The sequence below is a fragment of the Cariama cristata genome, unplaced genomic scaffold (assembly GCF_000690535.1).
Source record: "Cariama cristata isolate BGI_N322 unplaced genomic scaffold, ASM69053v1 scaffold9039, whole genome shotgun sequence".
Taxonomy (NCBI): domain Eukaryota; kingdom Metazoa; phylum Chordata; class Aves; order Cariamiformes; family Cariamidae; genus Cariama; species Cariama cristata.
The window spans coordinates 3,181-24,985 of record NW_009637365.1 but is presented as its reverse complement, the minus strand read 5'-3'; the positions used below and the strand labels follow the sequence as shown (position 1 = coordinate 24,985).

The following is a 21,805-nucleotide window of genomic DNA, read 5'->3' as shown; positions in this document are numbered from 1 at the left end:
TGGAATGTAACTGGTGATAGAAGAAGGGAGAATCAAAGTGGAATGACTTTATTTTATGATTTTCTTTTAATTTTATGTTATATCACATAATATATATAACACATTACATATATACATATAATTTTTTCTGAGAAATGTTTCTGTGAAATAGTCATTTGTATAACGTGTATGTTATATGGTGAATGCTGTTAGCCACCAAAGGAGAGAACTGCATCTTTTCCATGTTTAAATGTTGTTGTTCCACCAGCCTAAAAGCTTTTTTTGCAACTGCCTCAGCATGACTTCCCACCTGGTCTGAGGTTTTGAATTAAACTTCTTTATTGGTTTAAGACACGGTATCCTTCCTTGGGGATTTGAGGGCAGGAAGCATCAGCAGGATTGTTCAGAAAGATTTAGCAGTAAGAATAAAGCAATGGTAGGAAAAGAAATCTTCAAGAAGAAAGCGTTTAGATAATCTTTGTTCATGTTAAAGATGGTGAATACAAAAAGGTGCTTGCTTTTAAGTCTACTTTGAAAATACTAGATATGGAAATCTGTAATTTGAACTTAGGAAGAGCATTGCCAGCAGGTTGAGGGAAATGATCATTGCCCTCTGCACAGCCCTGGTGAGGCCACACCTGGAGTGCTGAGTCCAGGTCTGAGCTTCCCAATACAAGAGAGACATGAACAGACTGGAGTGAGTCCAGTGCAGGGCCGTGAAGATGATTAAGGGCATGAAGTGTATGACATGTGAGTAGAGACTGAGAGAGCTGGGGCTGTTCAGCCTGGAGAAGAGCAGACTCAGAGGGAATCCTACAATGTGTATAAATAACCTCATGGGAGGGAATGGAGAAGAGAAAACCAGACTTCTCAGTGGTGCCCACTGACAGGACAAAAGTTTTGTGGGGTTTTGTTTGTTTTTAATGGTGAGGGTGATCAAGCACTGGCACAGGTTGTCCAAGGAGGAGGTGGAGCCTCCATCCTTGGAGATGCCCAAATCCCATGTGGGCATGGTCCAGGGCAGCCTGCACTAGCTGACCTGTTTGAGCAGAGGGGTTAGGTTAGACAATCTGCAGAGGTCCTTTCCAAGCTCAGCAATTCTGTGATATACTCCAAAACAAAGAGATGACAGCAAACTTCATCAGCCTCAAGCCAGAAGGAGCATCTGCTTCAAACCAGGTTAAGGCATAGTGACCTTAAAGTTTGTTTGTCAATTTATTTTAAGCTTCAGTATCAAACAAAATTTAGGCATACAGTCATTTTCATCCCTGAAATAGAAAAGTGTGGTTTTGTTCATTTATGAAAAAGATGAAGGATTGGTAAAAAAAAGTGTTACGGAAGAATGGGGAATGGAATTAACTAACAGAGCATCTCCCAAGTGGCAGCAGGGATAAAGCTGAGTGATTTTGATATATTGATTATGAAAGATCATAATATTACTTTTTGCAGTAATAAATTATATGGTTCATTGGATGCTATTTCCAGTTCTATTTGTACATTGGTAGTAGATTGCAGGCTGTTCTGGAGAAGCAGACAATCATATGCGGGACAAAAATGAAACTTTTTTTTGTTTTACACACAATATAACTATTTCACAAATTTTAAAGTAGATCTGATCTTTAAAACTCCTCTTTTCTTAACCATTGAGTAACGACTGGTTATATTGATTATATGCATCAGGCTTTAAAAAGTTTGGAAGAAAGATGGCATATTTTCTTTTGAAAATTCAGTGGTTCGTCAGACAGAAGTTGCAAGCACAGGTCTTTTCCAAATTGCATAGTAAACCTTTTCTGTAACTTTGTGTAACTTGGAGTGCATCTGTTTTAGTGCCTGTTTACCTGCTTGGTGAAATACTTGCCACAGGAAGTCTAGTTTGTAACAGGACTTTAGATCAGTTGGGAAGTCAATTTTGGTATGAAATGACTGTTCTGTGGTCAGTGTTATCTTTTAAGGAACTAGAATTCTAGAAAATGCACATTTAGCAAGAACCACAGCCGTAGTTACTTAAACAAGAACAGGAACTTCTCTATACCCAGGAAGTCTGTAGTTTGTAAGTGGTCAAAACTAGTTAGTGGAGGAAAGCATGTGGGATTTGTAGAGCAGAGATTTACATCCTCTTTCAAGGTAGATGAACTGTCTACAGTCCAAAGAAAGTATTCACTTTCTAGTGAACTGTTTTAAGCCCTAAAGAGAATGAAGATAGATGGAGACTAAAGACCGTTAGTCCTACTAGCCAGAATGTTTCACCTCCTAGTATTTCTGTTTTACAGGTTGTGGGCTTTTGGCAGGAGTAGGGGTGTATTGTGGTTGTGTAACTTCATTTAACACATGACTTGGTCTGCTCAGTTACCAGCCTATTTGAGTAAATCAGCTGTTGTTCAGAGTGCAAAGACTAAAATCGATAGAGCTGCTGAAAAAGAGCTGCTTGTCTGGTAAAAAAAAAATTCATTAGTTTTCATAATAACTCATGCAGAAATAAATAACTTACAACTTGTGACTACTTTAAAAGACTCTTTATCTAACAGTATATTAAAAAAAATTGCAATATTAATCTTACTTTAACCCATTATGCACTAATTATGCTCAAATGTCACATCTAGTTTTAGCTATGTATTGGAAGAAATTACCCGACACAAATGGATGCTATTTACAGACGATCTTCTTAAACTTGTATATCATCATTTTTTAGTGTGGGTGTTTGTTGTCTTTGTGATGCATATCCATCTCTATTGCACAAAAACTTCTTTGCTAACTCAAAATGTTTATCTAGAAGCGACAGAAGAAGTGTCGTTGGACAGTCCAGAGAGGGATCCAATACTTTCACCAGAACCTGCTTCTGCAATCACTCCTGTAACACCTACTACATTAGTAGCTCCTAGAATGGAATCGAAAAGCGTGACAGCCCCTGTGATTTTTGATAGATCCAGAGAAGAGGTACGCAGTAAACTTCTAAATTATAGAAATGTCATTTGTTTTGAAGCTTTTTTTTCTTCTTTTAAAATGACAGTTCCTGAATGTTGACTCATAGGATCATACTTTGCTAAGGGGAAGTATGTAAAAGAAAACCTATTCTGTTTATTTCGCATATAAAGTTTGATGTGAATTTGACTCATGAAAATACCATAAGAATTCATTACTTAGATGATTATATTGGAGATCTGTAGTGTGACGAGTAAGAAGCTCCGTTCCTTCAGAATAGATATTGTAAAAGTGTATGTAGGAGCAAGCTGTGAGCTTGATACAAGAGAAATGTTAATTATAGAATGCTTTGATTGGAAGGGACCTTAAAGATCATCAAGTTCTGACTGCCCTGCCATGGGCAGGGCCACCTTCCACTAGACCGGGTTGCTCAAAACCCCATCCAGCCTGGCCTTGAACAGTTCCAGGGATGGGGCATGCACAGCTTCTCTGGGCAACCTGTTCCAGTGTCTCACCACCCTCACAGTGTGGAATTTCTTCATAATATCTTATCTAAATCTTCCCTCTTCCAGTTTAAAGCCATTGCCCCTAGTCCTATCACTACATGCTCTTGTAAAAAGTCCCTCCCCAACTTTCTTGTAGGCCGTCTTTAGGTACTGGCAGGCTGCTCTAAGGTCCCTCCAGAGCCTTCTCTTCTCCAGGCTGACCAACCCCAACTCTCTCAGGCTGTCTTCCTAGGAGGGGTGCTCCAGCCCCCTGATCATCTTCGTGGCCCTCCTCTAGACTGACTCCAGCAGGTCCGTGTCCTTCCTATGTTGGGGACCCCAGAGCCGAACGCCGTACTTATATGATGTATAATAACTTACTAGCATGTTACAAGTTTCAGCTTGGATTTCTGAAGCTGTTATTAATGAGGAAATGGAGAAAGCAGTTTCTAGTATTATCCTGCATCCGAACAAACAGCTGAGGCTCATGGTAGTTTTAGCATTGCTATTTGCATTTGGCATTCCATTTGGAGCCTGGGCATTGCCAAATGCCATTCATTCTGGCATGTTCTCTTACTAGACAGTGCCTCTGCTAAATGAGTTTGCAAACAAGACTTGTCTGTGACTTGATGATGGCTGCTTTCCTAGATACCACAAGGCGGAATTTTATTCTGATTTTTACACCCTTCAGCCCTGGTACACTGTCCCTTCTGCCATGGTGTTTCTTAAGATCTCTTGTTTTTATCAAACTTACATATATCACATGAAAGTTTACGAAGTTCTGCATAGTTAGAGCTCAGGCAAGTATCAGAATATTCTCTGTTACTTTTCCCTTCCCAAGCTCTTCTGCTACAGATACCATTAATAAAAAGGAGTATCTGTCCTTTCATTAGAGGCATATAGAACCATCACAGATGAGAGTGGGTTTTGAACCATAGTATCTGCTGGCGTTGTAGGTGATACAATGAACATGCCCGTAAGAGAAGTATTTACTAAAAATTTTGAGGCCAACAAGTCCTGGGAAAAGTCTGCCATACTAAAAGCTTTTGCAGGAGGACTTCAAACTGAAATCATAGAATCACAGAATTGTTTACGTTGGAAAAGACCTTTAAGATCATCAAGTCCAGCTGTAAACCTCAGTGCCAATTGCACCACGTGAACTTTGTTGCAGTGACAATCAATGTTAGAAATTATGTTCACTTAACATTGGATGGTGAGTCTGGAAAGGTTTTTTAATTACACAAACATACTGACTTTTCCTCCTCCTTCTTCTACTCTTATCCTTGTAACCATACATAAACGAATGCACATTACCTTGTTAAATATGGCATATCTTTTTCCTAGATTGAAGAGGAAGCAAATGGAGATTTGTTTGATATAGAAATCAATGTATCAGACCCAGAGAAAGTTGGTAAGTTCCTTGAACCTACTAAGTCAGATGGTAGACTGTCTTATCCTTTGAAGACTATTCTGAGATTTTAGCATGATTTCTTATTCAGTTATCTTTGGCAGTTTTTAGTATCTAAATGAAAAGCTATTCAATATATGTTTTGGAAGAAAAAATGTGTGGAGGCATTAAAATACCTTGCCCTAGGATAAGTATCTTAATTTTCTTACAGGAGATGGCATGAATGCTTATATGGCATACAGAGTAACAACAAAGGTAACTAGTGCAACAAATATTTGCAGATAACTTTGTATCATAGCTGAGTAGATAGATCAGTAATTCATAACAAATTTTTTTTTTAAGACATCACTTTCCATGTTCCACAAAAATGAATTCTCTGTTAAAAGAAGATTCAGTGATTTTCTTGGCTTGCACAGCAAATTAGCAACGAAGTACATGCATATGGGTTACATTGTGCCTCCAGCTCCAGAAAAAAGTATTGTAGGTAAGTGTAGCTTCTGTAAGATTGAATTTAAGCATGACTTAAGTATTTTAATACCTGTTGGGCTTGTAAAATAAGTAATTTTCTGCACAAATATTACTTACTGCTTATCAGGTGGTCCAAACTATCAAATATTCTTCCTGTTTTGTATTTTAAAAAAGTTCAGGCTAAATTGGAAAGATACATACGGGCCTCTTCCTAACTCAGACCAGCATTGATAATAAGGATATTTGTCTTAATATATGACCTTCTGTTTCTTATCTATCGTTCTTTCTTCACTGTTGCCCTTCAAGAGGTGGAGGTGATTAGTCTGTCAAAACAAAGATGTTAAATGAAAGTTTATTTTTAACTTGTGCTGTTATCAGTTGCCTGCCATATACAGAGCTTCATATGTACTCCATCTCTCTAATACTTCAGTCTGTTTCTTCTGGTCATGGTGAATGCCAGCACCTCTAGTTAATTCTTCAGCATTCTAATTCAGAAAATACTTTTGAGTGATGCTAGGCTTCATGAATGCCTTGAAGGATTAGATCCTGTCTCCATGAACTAAGAAGGATGCCTGACGCATTGAAGCAACTTCACTTTTATGAGCTCTAAGTAGTAGAGGTTCTTTCGAAATAACTAAACATTTAAAGCAGTAAAATCTATTTTGGCTTACCCACTTAAATAAGTGATTGGACTCTACAGTGCTGTTTGGTATGGAGGGAATGGCAGGACTTTTTTTCAAGCGGTTTAGTCTATAAAGCTAATCAGAGCAGCAGCTTTTTATCTAAGTAAGAATAGGCAGACTGAGTAGAAGTAGGCAGCAGAAAGCTTGGGAAAATCATGCTTTTAATTCTGTGGAAAAGCACTGCATTTTTCAGTCTGTAAGATTGAAAATTTTATCTGAATTTTTCATAGCTCTTGAAAGTAATGTATGATTCCATAATAACCAAGTTTTCATGTAACAAAAATAAATTTAATTATAAATGCTAACAGAGCTTATAAAGATGAAACAAGGCTTCTGGTCATGTCCTTTGGATGACAACATTTAAGGCATTTATGACAGTGTGCAATTACATGGAAGTGTAGTGCTTGCATCACAGTCAAGTTAATCTGTAAGACAAAGCTTGGACTGGATTTGAAGTACCACTTGAACAAACACAGCATAAATATTGATACACCTGGAAGTGTGTAAAATGGTGAGACTTACTGCAGTGTAAGGAAGCACTGGCTGTCACTTCAGATCCTTGTATAGAGCTTTGTTAAACTACAAATAAGTTGGGAAAACTCACAGACTCTGTAGGACATTTTCCAAAGAGCATGAAACTCCTGCTTTAAACTTGAACTTCAGCGCACAGGTGGTATTTACTTCTGTCCAAAAATACGTAGTCCACACATTTCTAATTCTGGAGAAAAGAAGGAATTCTAGGCTGATTTAAAATGAGGCGTCTTAAAGCAGAGAGCTGAAAGTAAGATGGCATATTGTATTTACGTCACACATACTTATTTTTAAAGTCTTAATACAAAATGTCATACGTTCAGTGTTAGGCAGTGTGTATTGTACAAAAGTCCTTAGTCTGTTAATTGTGTTACGCTGTTGATAATGCCTGGAGTTTTAAGCTCCAACTTTATGTTGGTGATGGGTGGGAGGGCCTGGCATGTCAGACCTTAACCACAAATTCAAGTGGTCAATTACTGACTGTGGAACAACAGGATAAAACTGAGTCAGTGGTGAGCTAGAGTTGGACATTCATCCAGACTGCCTCACTACTCTACATATGTGTGTTGGAAAATCATGTTTTCTGTTTCTAAGAAAATAATCTATTAAGTCATGGATCTTTTCCTGTGAAGGATTAGAAGAGTGCTTGGACTTGCATTTAAATAGGCTTGTTAGCAGAGAAAGAAACCTGACATGATACCTAGAAGTAACTGTCAATATCAAAAGTTAGGAGTTCCTCATATCGGTCATTTGATTATGTATTCAGTTTTTTCCCTATGATCTTCTGTTGCTATCAAATGTGAAGGATCTTTTGTATTAAACTGCAGCATTTCATGTGTTCTGCAGCAAAATACTAATAAATAGTAATACTCTAATGCAAAAAGATGACACATGGAATTACCTCACCTTTGTTTGAATACTTTAATCCTTGTACTTAGACATACTTGATTTTACAGATAAATTTGTGGATTTACAGTTACGTTACACTGTGTAGTATATCCTTGAAAAAAATGCCGATCGGATTTATTTTCATCATGTTACAGAGAAGGGAAAAACTAAGGCTTCACTGAGAGGTTAAGGGTGCCTCCTTGTTCCTGTAAGGATGCTGTTTGTCCCCTCCATGGGTTACTGTGTGAAACTTCTAAAGCCAGAAGGGAGATCGGGTGAGGAACAACTTTGGGTACTGTTGACCTGGCAGGTCACAGAGTACATATTCAGAATCTCAGACTTAGAACTTCTAGCTGGAGAAGCACAGAACAAACAGAGCAGGAATACACTACAGGTAGAAATAAAATGTTTGGGCTGTATCATAACATACCTCTCCTATGTTTTAGAAAATAAGAATAATGAATGTTCAGTGTTTCATGGTGGTTTTGATAGGACTGAGGTTCCTAAATGCTCTGAGTTGGATCTTTAGCATGAAAAATACTGACCTCAGTCTGACAGTTTGAGTTCTTCTGTTGTTGAGGTTGAATGTGTTTCCGATACCACGATACATCAGTACTGTCATAGTTTTTGGCTACTCAACTTGAGCAGAGGAAGTGATGTAAAGCTGCATACATTTTATTCGGCTAATTTTATTCTCCATTCAGTTTGTAGTTGTTCATATGCTTCAGAATTCTCAGACAGCCTTAGTTGACTAAAAAAACTCTTAGTTTTAGAACTTAAAGTAATGGAATGACAATATTAATAATAAGCTTACCAATTAATAGGCTTATAACCTGAGATGTATTTTCCTATTCTGCTTTATTTGGGGAACTCTTTTCTTCTTCTGAACATGAGTGACCAGTAAGACTCTGATCTTCATTTAGATTGTCTTCATAAATGCAAATTAAACTAGTTTTGTATAACTTCTAGTCATAATTAATATATTGCAGGAAATCACATATTTCAGAGTTGCTTCCACAAAACCATGCAGCATGCAGTGTTGATGTTTTTTCTGTTCCTGTGTAATGTTTGTCATTGTAATTTGACTTAAATACATGAACTTCAGTGAGCTTTATCTTCTAAACACATCAATTATGTAAATAATTCATTTATGATAAAATCAATATGATGCCATTTTCTTCAAAGGCATGACCAAGGTTAAAGTAGGCAAGGAAGATTCTTCATCTACTGAATTTGTAGAGAAAAGAAGAGCAGCTCTAGAAAGGTAATGTATGTATCTAACTAAAACCTGTTTAGCCTCAAAATGACTTGTAATATACTACATGGGCTCTGTAGTTGGGGTCTGGGCCATCTGTATTTAGATGGATTCTGGAGACTGAATGCAGCTGCCAAATTTTTGTGTAGAAATGCAATAATTCCCATTAATAATGGGAAATGTAGCCTTATTCGTAGAGAGGGTTATAGCTAACTCTTTTCAGAATGCGTGATGCTTATAACTAAGATTGCAGAGATTCAGTAAATAAAACTATCGGCTTACTTGGCTATTTGAGTTTAAGAAATTAATACACTTCAGCAATATATCTGTTCCATAGAAAATCAACTGTTGGGCAGGGGGATGAGTGAAAGACAGCTTCAGTCACTTGAGAGTAAAATGGCCTTCTGATGACTTACAGTACTTTCATGTGACTAGCTGAATTTTAGCATAAGAGCTATTGGATTTCTGTGACCCAGCACTGGAATACAACTAATGCTGTTCCAGTATCTTCGCTGTGTAAGTGTACTGTCACTGATGCACTGCGTCATTCCCCCCTGTTAACATGGCTAGTAAAGCCTTTAGAAAGTAATTAGTAGAATTTACACAAGTATATAGCCTTAATTTTAGTATGGTTTTATAGTATGCCCATTGCTGTGATGCAGTTGCATCATATGAGAACAATACAGCAGGTAACAGTTTCAGTTAAATTAGAAAATTAACAAAAATCAAAGGTTTTGGATTGTATATTGAAAGACCTAGCTAATAGATAATGTATGAAGCTCTTGAACTCCTGGAGTTGCAGAGCCAATCTTAAAAAAAAAAAAAAAAAAAAAGCTCTCCAGTATCCTGTTGCTAGAATCTTTCCGTTTCCGAAGTAAAAGAAGGACATCTGATATGATGTGGAACCTCAGAATACTGATTGATTGTTCTGCCTTAGTTATCTGTTACTGAAAATTGGCATACAGCTTAACATTTGCCGCTTAAAATTGCACCCAGAAGTTACTGAAATTATTCTGTCACTCAGAGCAGAACTGTGAAACACGTTCTGGTTATACAAGAAGTCTGTTGCTAAAGGAGTGGTGCTGTGAGATACGAAGACTTGGAATAACAGCTGGGATTAGAGTAATTTGGCTCAGATGACTGAACAGATACTTCCACACAACTTTATGTCTCTCTAATAGAGATGACTAGTTTCCGTCTTGGTTGCTTACTTGAACAACAGAAGAAGCATTAGAAAAAGTTTAATTCACAAGCTTGTGTATGTCCTTTAAGTGCTGCTTTTTCATTTATTTGTTAAAGGAGTTCCACTAATGTACCACTTCTAGTGAAGGTTGAGCACTCCTCCCATACTGGGTAATGGACTCCTCAGAACTTTTGACAATGTTGGGAAAGCTTGACAGTATATTCCATTTGTTTTTTTCAGAAAGACTATGAATATCTTACCTGGCAAGGAGCAACTTTTTCGTCATGCCAACTTTAGCTGTCTTTTCCTTTCAGAATCAAAGAATTACCTACCTACCAAGGTGTTCAAATGATATTTAGAGGCAGTGGTTCTGTTGCTCTTGCCTAAACCTGAGGGAAATTTATTAATGTTCCCTAGAACGTCAGACCAAAGAAATCTGCTTCAATTTGCTCTTTTTTTGAACCAAAAACTATAGGGAAAGTGGGCAGGAAAGCAATGTACCTTCTTAGTTGAGTTCACTAAAATTTATGCCCTACAATAGTGAATTTAAATACTACAGGTCTGCCTGCCAGAAGCCCTCAAGCACATTGTCAGTCGTCTCCAGTGAAAATGCTAGAAGTCTCCCATGGAGTAAAGGCTATTCTCTAGCAGCAGATTTCTAAAGAAGAATCTCTTTGGCTGCTTGCTACATTCGCTGTAACTTGTCCTTGCTACTGAGTATAAAACAACCAAGGAAGAGTTGAGCAATCTAATGTGTAAAATAGTTTCACTGCAACCCTTAGCTTCTTTAGGAAGGAAAATAAGGATCTAGTGGCCATAGCTAATGGAGGATGGAAAAAATACATTACATTTACAATATCAGTATACTGAGACTTTCAATTAAAAGTCCCAACCCACATCACTTTCTAGGACAGTTTCTAAGCAATTTGTGAATGTAACAGGGCTGTTCTGATACTGTACAGCTGAGGCTTGAGCAAAACTAAAGCTTTGCAAAACGTAGAATGTGCTGTTGATAGTATTCTGTCACTGCATCTTAATTGGCAATAACACATACTTTCTTATGTTCCCATGATCTTTTGAGGTAATAGATTTCTATAAAGCATTCATGTAAATGTCATACTTTCTGTTAATGTTAAAATCAGTTATGACACACTTGCAGCAGTCTTTATCGGAAGACAAACTTGCAGCAGTTTTTAGGGGAAGAATACTCTTGAAATTTCTCTCGTCGACCCATATTTGCTTAGAGCTAAAAGCTGTTGATTGAACAAAAATGCAAAAAATTGCAAAGGGAATATTTTTGCATTGATTTTTTTTTTGGTGGATCAGATCTTCAGAACTAATATGGATTGAACACTTTGGTCTAGCCATCAAATAAATAGTTCATACCTAGAACATAATCGGCTCACTTCTCCAGGGTTTCCTTTAATTCTAAAATAAGGCAGCCAGAATTATCTGTAATGAAAAGCCTGTCCACTGCACTGTACAAGAATGTTTAAACAAGATTATCTATTTTTTTTCTGGCATAAATTGGCTGCTCTTAGAGGAGGGCTTCACTCAGCTGCTGAAAACGTGAAGTGTAATATTTTACCACTGTGCAACATACGGTTATGGCAAGTCCCACCTTAAGGAGTTTCTGGTAAACAAACTATGTTAGAAACTACTGCCCGCACCTTTGGTGTGTTATGTTGTGGTATGGAGTGCATGGGGCTGCATTACTTTCAGTCAGGAGTTCCAGGTTTTGTGGCAGCCTTGCTGGAGTAAGGTTTCAGTGAATGTTTCAACAGCTTAGTAGTCCTAGCTTGTAACTCTGTGTAGGACTTGTCCTAAGTGTTGGAGGAAGGTAACAGAATGCATAAATGTGGTTTTGAAGGGTCAGCAGAGAGGCAAAGGATTGAAGGGGCATGGAGACGTAACTATCACCAGACCCTTTAGAGGTGATTTTTTTAAGAGTGTTCAAGCCCCATTAGGTAACGAGGGAGGTTGTGTTCTGCATTGTACCCATCCTTTAGATGAAGGATACTTTTCAGTGCTGTCAGGCACATTCAGTCTGTTTTGTTATCTAATATTTTAACTTTTAAAATCATAGGTATCTACAACGAACAGTAAAACACCCAACCTTGTTACAGGATCCAGATTTAAGACAGTTCTTGGAAAGTTCCGAGGTATTTAAGTTCTTTTAAGTTCTCATATTTATTTCTAGATATGGTAACCTACAAAGTAACATATTCTCTTTGTATGGAGACCTAATCCCCTAAATTCCTATGAAATCAAATTGGATCTTATCCTTCATGGAAGAGAATGTCAGAGGCTACTTAGGTAATGGTGTGCCTCTGATAAAACTTATGAGTGGTAGTGACGAAAAGCTGTTTGCTGTTCAGTCACTTCTCAGGTGAGTTGGTCTGTGTTCTGAGTGGAGCTTGTCATAGGTGGTGAAAATCCATTATTGATCTTACTGATTCTTAAGTAAGATCAAGAATTATACTGACTTGGAAGCAGCTCTCTTGCCTCTAGGAGTCCAACTTGAGGTGTATTGGTAGGATAACGTGAAAACACCAGCAATGCTGCTGGCCAGGCTGGATGTTTTCTGAATAGAGGACTTCATTCACCCATACTATCTGGCATCTTTCACAATATTAAATGTATTGTTAAAGATACATAATATCTCGTTATAAATGTGCATAGTGGATTCACTGTAATACTGAATTGTCTTTTGGCCAATGTCAGTATCTTAGTTATAGTAATAAGTCACAGAGACCTCACTACTGACAAAAGCATCATTGATAGATAACTTACAGTGGATTTGTCAATGTTGTTGACAGAACATTACATGAAGGGTAAATGATCTGACACAGAGGCCACCTTGTATGGCATATTCAGACTAGCCTGAATAATAATATCAATTAGATTTAAAGTTTGTTAACTTGCCCCTGAGGATTTCTAAGTACCTAAGCAAATATGCAGTCCTCTTGATATGCATGAGGTAGGTTTTGAAATCTGGCCTATATTGAAAAGCAAAAAGAAATCAACCTTTTATAATCAGCGCACAGTGCAAATCTTGCATTAAATTAAATATCTTCCAGAATTTCTTTTGTCTAGTTTGTTGTAAATCTAAGCTTTTCTGTTTCTGTAGTGGCAGTTTGTTCTCAATAGTGTTATAGGTGACTAGTTAGGACCTTTGGCTAGTTCATAATAACTTTGGACAAGGGGGTTGTTTGTTCCATTTAAATGTAAAGATGTAGAAGAAAAGTAAATAGTCTATATTTTTAAGTTGTTCTCTTGAGAATGTAAAAGTAGTAAATCTGAGAAATTAGATTCCACTATATCGAAACACATAGGAGTAAAGAAAACAGTATATCCTTTTCTTTCTCCTTTGTGCCCAGTTAAACCTCCATCCTTTTAACCAGTCTGTTTGCCCTTATTTGTCATTCAATTCTAGCTGCCGAGAGCGGTTAACACCCAGGCTCTGAGTGGAGCAGGAATATTGAGGATGGTGAACAAGGCTGCCGACGCTGTCAACAAAATGACGATCAAGATGAATGAATCGGATGCAGTAAGAGCTGATTTTTCGGCTTGAATAATGAGACGAATTAATGAGCCTCAACAATTGCATTTTAAAGCTGTAGAAGTAGAAAATGGGTTATTAATTTGCTTATTGGCTTGAATTCTTAGCTGTATCAGTTGACCACCCTGGCAGTACATGGATAATTTGCTTCTTTAAAACCAGAAATGTTGTTGGTAATCTAATTTGTAATGCTTGACTCTTTCATCTTTTATCAGTGGTTTGAAGAAAAACAGCAGCAATTTGAGAATCTGGATCAGCAACTTAGGAAACTTCATGCCAGTGTTGAAGCATTAGTCTGCCACAGAAAAGGTAACTTTACTTTTATATGGATGCATGAACTGAAGTGCTTAGAACTTTAAGAAATGGTGATGAAACAAGAGCTTATTATGTTAGAGCTCTTAACAAATTAATAGTTAGACAGCATATTTTAATGCAGAAATCTTCTAATTATACCTTTTAGTTTAAACTGCTCTTGTATTTTTGTATCCCTGTTTTTAATCTTAATTTTAACCAGAATATCCATCATTCCTAAAGTTACTGTATTGATTTAGCATAATTTTTTTTCTTGTAGAGATTCAGTACCATACCTAGCAAGTGATTCTACTACAGTAGACATCCATAAATGTATCTCTAGGTCTCATGGTGAGAGTAATTTCCTTCTGAACAAAAAGTGGCTGCATAAATCCATTTAAACATCTTTTGGTTCAGTACTGCTCTGCTAACTAAGTTTAAGGTCTTAAACAGTTATTTACTATTCTTAATTTGGTCCACATAATGATACGTCATCAAGCTACTGTTAAGGTATACTTCTCTGGAAAGAGAAGTAGTCTCAGAATATCAGCTTTGGTTTACATACTTTAGAGAGAAGCAAAGTCTGTAAGTTTATATTTTAATTGCTTGTGCTGCTGTTTTGTCAAACATTGCTTTCCATGAGATGATTTAAAAAAACAAAACAAAACACCAAAACTTTGATTTGTAGTTCAGGGAAAACTATAAATGTGCCTTTTGACACTACTGTATTATGTTAAAATATGGAGTCACCTTTCAGCTCTACACTTGTTGCAAAAGTAAGTGAAAATGTCGTAAGTTGCTTTCTCATAACTCTCAGGAATTACTGTCTGTAGTAAAAAATGTTTGGCCAGATGTCCTCAAGACTAAAGAGTATTTTAAGAAGTAATGGAAAATGGAAATGTTTGTTTACTGTTGACACCTGGTCACAGATTTGAAGAAGTGTTTGGTTTTGGTTTTTTTAAGAGTTTTGTTTAAATTGTAAGGGTTTTAATATCTGAAGACATTTTGCTTCTACAAACATTTCTGGTGTTCTGATGATTCTGGAGAAGCAGCATAGTTACAAACAAACCTGCATTTTTAATCCTGAAGTAATTTGGATCAAATATTTGTTCAAAAGACATAGGACTTAACTTTGCATAGGATGACTTACATGGGATTTGATGAGACAATTGCCCTAGTATTTGTTAATAAATAAGCTCAGAACTTTACCTTCACAGATGCCAGCCATGCTGGTATATGTTTGGTTTTGGTTTTTTTTTTTTAATCTTTTAAGGCGTGTCAGAATGTGGCAATACACTGCGGTATGCGCAGTTGAAGGTACTTTAGTCAATAAACAGTCCAAGAGAAATAAATTCCACTCATGGGGGTGGTGGCTTTGTGAAATAGTTGGGTTTTTTCTACTCTGAACTGCATGGAACAACTGTGCTATAAACCTGTTAAAATTGTTTTGAATTTTCTCTGTAGGTGACTTGGCTTTTGTTTTGTGGGCTTGCATTTTCTCTGAACTAGGCAGCTGGATAATATCGAAGTGACAGTTTTTTCTGTGTATTTTGCTAGACAGAGTAGGTATGACATTAACAGGCTCAGCAAAATGTTTACTGATGGAGAGATTTTTTTGTGCAGGGCTTCTTCTCCTAAATGTGGTTTCATTGTGATCGCCTTGTGTATTTTATCATGAGTTTTAGGAAATACAGCTTATATTTTTCAGTTGGTGAAGACAGAGTTGAAATAGGGCAGAGGTCTCTGCTCCACTGATCTGTGCTGCAAAGTAATACAATAAATTAACTACATTGTACTGAACATTATTCCTGTATTTCAGAGCTTTCAGCCAACACAGCTGCTTTTGCTAAAAGTGCTGCCATGTTAGGTAACTCTGAGGACCACACTGCTCTATCAAGAGCTTTGTCTCAGCTTGCAGAGGTTGAGGAGAAGATAGATCAATTGCATCAAGAACAAGCTTTTGCTGATTTCTATGTGTTCTCAGAAGTGCTTAGTGATTATATTCGTCTCATTGCTGCAGTGAAGGTGAGTACTACTAGGAAAAATACTGATTTTTGTGTTTAAAGTCACATTCCTCAACTTGTAGATTTAAGGTAAATGAATGTGTGCATTTACACACATCATAACACAGTTAAGACTAACTTTTTGCCTGAAGTTCTAGCTCGGTAAAATGAATGCATCCATGATCAGTTATTCCAATGATAAAAATGGTTGTGATCAAAAATGGGAATAAATTAATAAGATCTAGTTAAAATGTAAATGGTGAACATCATCTACTTCAAGCAGTACTAATTATGCACAGTATTTGAGAACACCATATATTACTGTGTCTAAGCATACTGTATTTGTTTGTTTCATGTTACTTATTTTTACAGTATGCTCATAAATTTTTGAGAACATAATTTGGCCATGTTTGGTAGATAGACAATAGTTTCTGTAAATAAGAAACAAATACAGTTTGTGGATCTACGTCTCATTAAAGAAAATACTCAATTTTGGTGTAAGTCATGCTGCACAGTGTAATTAGGTGTTGACATGGGAAGGGGTGTCTATGAATTTTATCTCGAGTCTTTGAACTTGCCAGGTTGTTGGGAGTATGTATTTTTCTTTTAATTTTCTTTCTTTTTTTTTTTAATATGTATACTTTAATTTTGCTACCTTAGTCCATTGCTTACAAAAATGTATTGCTAAATATGCGTGTGATCCATATGCATGAAAAATTCACAAGAATCTGCATTTAGAGAAGTCTTTGTATAAGAGAGCACTCTGTAGTGGTTGTTTTGGTAGTATTTTGGTGGAATGAGGAACATAAAATAGTTTGGGGCACTAAGGTGTCTGCTCTGAGAAGTCTTCTTGAATACCTTGTTATTTGTGGAAGGTATTGAGCTGTGCAAGCATGCTGTCAAATGAAATGCGAGAAGATGTGGTAGACGCCGTGCAGTTTCTTTGAGTATACTTGTTCCAGCTTTATCCAGAATTAACTTTCCCTACTAGGAATTTAGGTAGCTCAAACAATTCCAGTTGTTTAATAGATTTGTCTGTTCTTACAGGGTGTGTTTGATCATCGAATGAAATGCTGGCAGAAGTGGCAAGATGCTCAGGTCACTTTACAAAAAAAACGTGAAGCTGAAGCAAAGCTTCAGCTTGCCAACAAACCTGATAAATTGCAGCAAGCTAAAGATGAGATAAAAGAGGTAATGTTATCAAACATTATTATAGAGATCATACTTTATGCATTAACTCATTCATTCTGCATTAATGCACTACTTTATACCATTTTTATTTACAAATCACTCATTTGCTGTTTTCCATATTTACTGAAATTGTTAAGGGATTTGTTTAAAATATTAAATGTGTGCAGTTGTTACTCATTATGAGATCTGTAAGGCAGTTAATACTGTCTCTACAGAGTCTGGGAGATGGGAGGAGGGGAACATGGACAAGTATAATAATGCTTTTAACAGTTAACAGATCACTTGGGTATGCAGAGAAGCACCTCTTGGCTTCTAAAGCTGAAATCCAGCTAAGATGACTAATGGAGAACTGTTCCCACGCTTTGCTTAATTATGCAGCATGTCTACCCATATATATATATATATGTATGTATATATGGTGTAATTTCAGTAAAAATAAATCTAACTTGTTGAAGTGTCATAATTTATACACTTTTTCTATCATGCTTCACTAAGGAAATTGAAGAGGTAGGACAACTTAATTATTTAATATTAATGCATTCTAATTATGCAGCAGTATTCTCCCATTAAATAATGGGAGAACATCATTGTAGATTTCAAGCTCTCTTATGCAGTTACTTTGTTTGGCTTCCTCATTGGTCGCTAACCACATGCTGCTTTGTTCTTTCTGCCCTTCAATATAGTTTGCATATGGTGTTGAAGTTACCCATTAACTTGGCTTTCTTTTTCTTAAAAAAGGCCTTTGTTTACTGGGAAAACTTAATGTCACTTTTATGTGTCCACATTCTTGCTGGTTGCCTCTCTTGATGTCACCTATCCATCCACAATACAAGTGAGCTGGAACTCCTTGTTAAAAATACTTCCCAAGTATTGGAAGTAGTAGGAAATACTCAGTGATCCTTTCTTTGTCCCAATATGAAAAGAATTAATTATGTTGTTCCTGAAGGATTTATTTTTCCTAGTTTATTGGATGATTAGAGAACGTTGTTAGTAAACCACAGTTTGAATGTGCTGATTGAAAGTTACTGCTGCCATTGAAATATGTTCAGAGTTGCTGAATTCTGTAATAGTAGTCCTTCTGGCAGAGAAATTGCAAAGTGGAAGCCTACATAGCCTACATCCATGACTCAGTTGCTCTTTGAGACAAAAGGCCAAAGAACAGTCCCAGAAATACCTTATTGAATAAGGAGAAATTTCTCCTTGTCAGAAACTATAAGATGGCAGACTGTTTTCCAGTGATAATTTGCATAGGACCTGGCATTTAGGCGTGATGAAACTGGGATGTTGGATCCATTAGGCCTGTAGAGGCTTTCACTGAAGTCTCAGGCACCTCTAGCTGCTGTGGTAGGAAGGCGCAGGCAGCCTTAACCTACTTTTTCCTTGGCTGAGTTTTGTATTGTTTCAGTTATCTAATAACTCTTCAGGCTGTTCTTCTGTGAAGGATATCCTGTTATGAATGACTTATTGCATAGCTTCATAATGTATACCTGAAAAGGCAATAAGGGGACTCTGAATAAATATAAACTAAAAATGTAAATTCGTAGATCTTTATTGGAACATAGATGATGTTCATCTCATGTCACAATAGTAACTTGACACTGCACCACAAAATGCTTTTGTGAATAAATAGCACCACTGGATTGCTAACAGGAGTGTGTTATAGTGACACATGTTTCTCCTCTGCTGTCTTTTTCTGAGGAAGATAAGTGTCATTGAATATATTGGCTACCATGATGCAGTTAATATGTTGAGATGAACAGATACAGTTGCATTTTAAATATGTTAGCCTGCATGCATCTGAAGTGTGAGGATGATAGCTTTTTTTTGCAGTATATCTACACAGCGAGCTTAAATTTAACAATATAGTAGGTGTCTAAAAGCAGTTACAAGGTAACGTAGATGATGATGATCTCTTATTGTGTAGCTGGATGTCTTTTCCCATAAACTAAGGAGAAACATAACCTAGTGTCCTGTATTGTTACGTGAATGCCATGCTCCCAATATGGCAAAACTCCACAAGCAACATCACTTCCTCAGAGTTTTCCTTTTGTGCTCCTCTTACCTGCAGTAACTTTTCTACTCTTGCTTTCTAGAAAAACAGTTTCCACTGAACAAGAAAGCATGGGCTTTGGCTTGCTTAAGCAACACGCGTTCTGACTGGAAAGCCAATAACCACATCCTCAATAGCTTGTCATCTGCAATAGAAATATGATAATCATATACTTGACCATAGGTAGAGATGAAGATTTAACCATCTCTTCTGAGATTAGGAAAGTACAGGGAACTAACTTTTGAGATTCTTCCACACTTGATTGGACAGGTAGTTCCAGAAACTTTACAGGTTTACATTACTTTTAGAGCAGTGTTTGTAAATGGAATAGCAGGTAAATCTTTAGAGATTTTTTTTTTTTTTCCTAAAGAATCTTTAAAAAATGTTAAGTGTTCCTTAATAGCAATACTAAGATATTTTTACATTTTATCTACAGATAGCATTACTTTAGAGATACCATTTTTTTTAACTGTTCTGATGAGATCCTCTTACACAAATTGTTACTTTGAAATTGTTATTGTAAGACTTTCCCTTAAGTATGCCAAAAAAACAAATAGATCCTTTTCAGCTCTTGAGTGACTATCACTAATATACTAAAAAATGTTCAGATACAGAATGGACAACACAAAGTCTTATCTCTGCATGTCTTTCCTTTGCCAGTGGGAGACAAAAGTTCAGCAAGGAGAAAAAGATTTTGAACAGATCTCCAAAACCATTCGCAAGGAAGTGGGCAGATTTGAGGCACGTATAATTTTGTCCAAGTAAATGACAGTTTTACATTAGATGATATTGACATTCCAAGTAAAATTGGTTAAGAGGTTAATATGCCTTAATTTATTTATTAACAGAAAGAACGAGTGAAAGACTTTAAAACTGTTATTATCGAGTACTTAGAGTCGTTAGTGCAAACACAACAGCAGGTAAGATAAATTTTAAGTTTTGTACAAATTAATATTTAACAGGTTCTATGTTAGGTTAGTTAAAAAAGACAGCCTTTAAGTATAGCAGTTTCTAAAACATAAAGAACTACTTCTAGTCTGTACTGTATTGGAGAATAACATAGTGATTGCAGTTTCCCAGCTCCTTTGCACAGCTGTAATTCAGGGAACCAAGCAAGAAGCTCCCTTAGCGACATGGGCAAGTGGAGGGTCTTGTCTTCTGAAACTGAATTAATACTTTCACCAATAGATTGAATTAAATTGTAATGAATATGTACTTAGACTTACTGAAGAGACTGAATGCCGAAATGTTTATTGCTCTTTTTTAAAAGTATATTGCTGAATATTTTAAATCAGTAAAACAGTTTCCAGTGACTCAGAAGTAAATGTTGTTCCCAAAAGACTGTCTGGAGTGTTTCCTTTGTTCATTCCACGAATATAGCCCTCCAGCTTTGTTTAATTAAAAAAAAAAAAAAAAAAGTGGTACCCTTAGAGGTAAGACTAGCAAACTGAGCTTGCATGCAAATAAATTCTATATAACTGTATTCCATAGCATTGTGTTCAATGGGTGGTAACAACTCTCTTGCTGTGAGCAGGTTTGTGTATTTATTACTTTTATTTTTTCTTGCACTATGTAATAATGTGAATGGATAATATGAAGCACCTATGTTCTTACTTTCTGTGGTGGAGACAAGTTTACTGCAAGAGAAGGAACGTATATATGTTTTCTTTTCCAACATTTAGCGCTTAATAATGAGTGTTTCTCCCTTCTTTTGAAGCTAATAAAATACTGGGAGGCATTCCTACCTGAAGCCAAAGCCATCGCCTAAAAGAAGAATATTCCAAATGACAAGACACTCTGGATGTTTGTCCGGGATAAAACTAAACTCCACAGTGAAATCACTTTAAATCATCCAAATAAACCACTATATATTTTATGAATTAACATGTGGCTTTTTTTTTTATATACTACAGCATTTTATTAACAAGCTGCATGTCCTGACTCTCTCTGAAGTGGACTGTGGCATGATGTTCTGCAATACATTGCTGAATTGAACACTATTGTGTCTTAATACTTGCACTAAAATGTGCACTGCAAGGCCAGAAAGCTGATATTTTTGTTCTTTACAATACAATCTTCCGTAGTATGTTTATCTGATCTCTATGAAACAAATTTAATTGCATCGATTAATGTTCACTTAAACATTCCTGTACAAAATCATGTTTTTGTGATTACAATAATAAAGGGATGTACCTTGTGAAACATTAAACACTCTGGTTTTGTGTCTGTAGATACTTACTGGTGTTCTTAGAAGTAGCATTTAGAACAAATTGAGATAATATCAAAGGCAGAAACAACATCTAGTAAAGAATGCTGGAGATGGTATTAAAGATCCACAGACAAGTATCTGTGGTAAACTATTCTGGTTTTTAATTCTGAATCTCTTCATTATGGGTGTTCTTTTTCACCTGAAGTTACCACTGCCTTGGTAAACTGTAATGCATTAATACTAGCAGGGTCAAATGACTGATGCTTGGGCAACAGACAGATATAAACCGAAATCTCTTCCAAGTGTTTTACAAAGCTTCTGAAGGGTTAAAATCACCTGGATGGTCAAAGACTGATGTCCTGCTGGACTGATAAACTCCATCAATTGTCTTCAGTGGTCTTAGGATACAAAAAGAAAAAAATTCTTGCAATAATTCTGGTCATCAGAGAGGAAGAAAAGTAGCTGATTCAGCTGAGTGCAAGCTAGTTGTAAGGGCTAGCATTCTACTTGGATTTTCTTGAGTAGAAAATACATTTGCAGGAACTGGTTATATCGTCTGTAAGAAATCACAGCAACTAAACATGTTTCTGAAATACACAATATTAACACAGGACATGCTGCCCTGTCATTTTAATGACATACTGAGCTTGTCAATGGCATGTATTAATATTAATGGCAGGTATTAATATTAACAGATTTT

The 21,805-nt window shown here is 36.5% G+C and overlaps 1 protein-coding gene across 1 annotated transcript in view; it reads left to right on the top strand.

Annotated features, from left to right (window-relative positions):
- Positions 1-21,101, top strand: part of SNX2 (sorting nexin 2) — a 34,354-nt gene extending 13,253 nt beyond the window's left edge. Inside the window, exons 3-15 of the mRNA XM_009708299.1 lie at positions 2,750-2,913; positions 4,728-4,794; positions 5,003-5,046; positions 5,134-5,275; positions 8,547-8,625; positions 11,886-11,961; positions 13,236-13,349; positions 13,577-13,670; positions 15,472-15,677; positions 16,703-16,846; positions 19,557-19,637; positions 19,745-19,816; positions 20,614-21,101. Of these exons, the coding sequence (XP_009706601.1) occupies positions 2,750-2,913; positions 4,728-4,794; positions 5,003-5,046; positions 5,134-5,275; positions 8,547-8,625; positions 11,886-11,961; positions 13,236-13,349; positions 13,577-13,670; positions 15,472-15,677; positions 16,703-16,846; positions 19,557-19,637; positions 19,745-19,816; positions 20,614-20,664 (1,334 nt within the window). The 3' untranslated portion in view covers positions 20,665-21,101. The remainder of the gene's footprint in view (positions 1-2,749; positions 2,914-4,727; positions 4,795-5,002; positions 5,047-5,133; positions 5,276-8,546; positions 8,626-11,885; positions 11,962-13,235; positions 13,350-13,576; positions 13,671-15,471; positions 15,678-16,702; positions 16,847-19,556; positions 19,638-19,744; positions 19,817-20,613) is intronic.
- Positions 21,102-21,805: the final 704 nt, after the last annotated feature.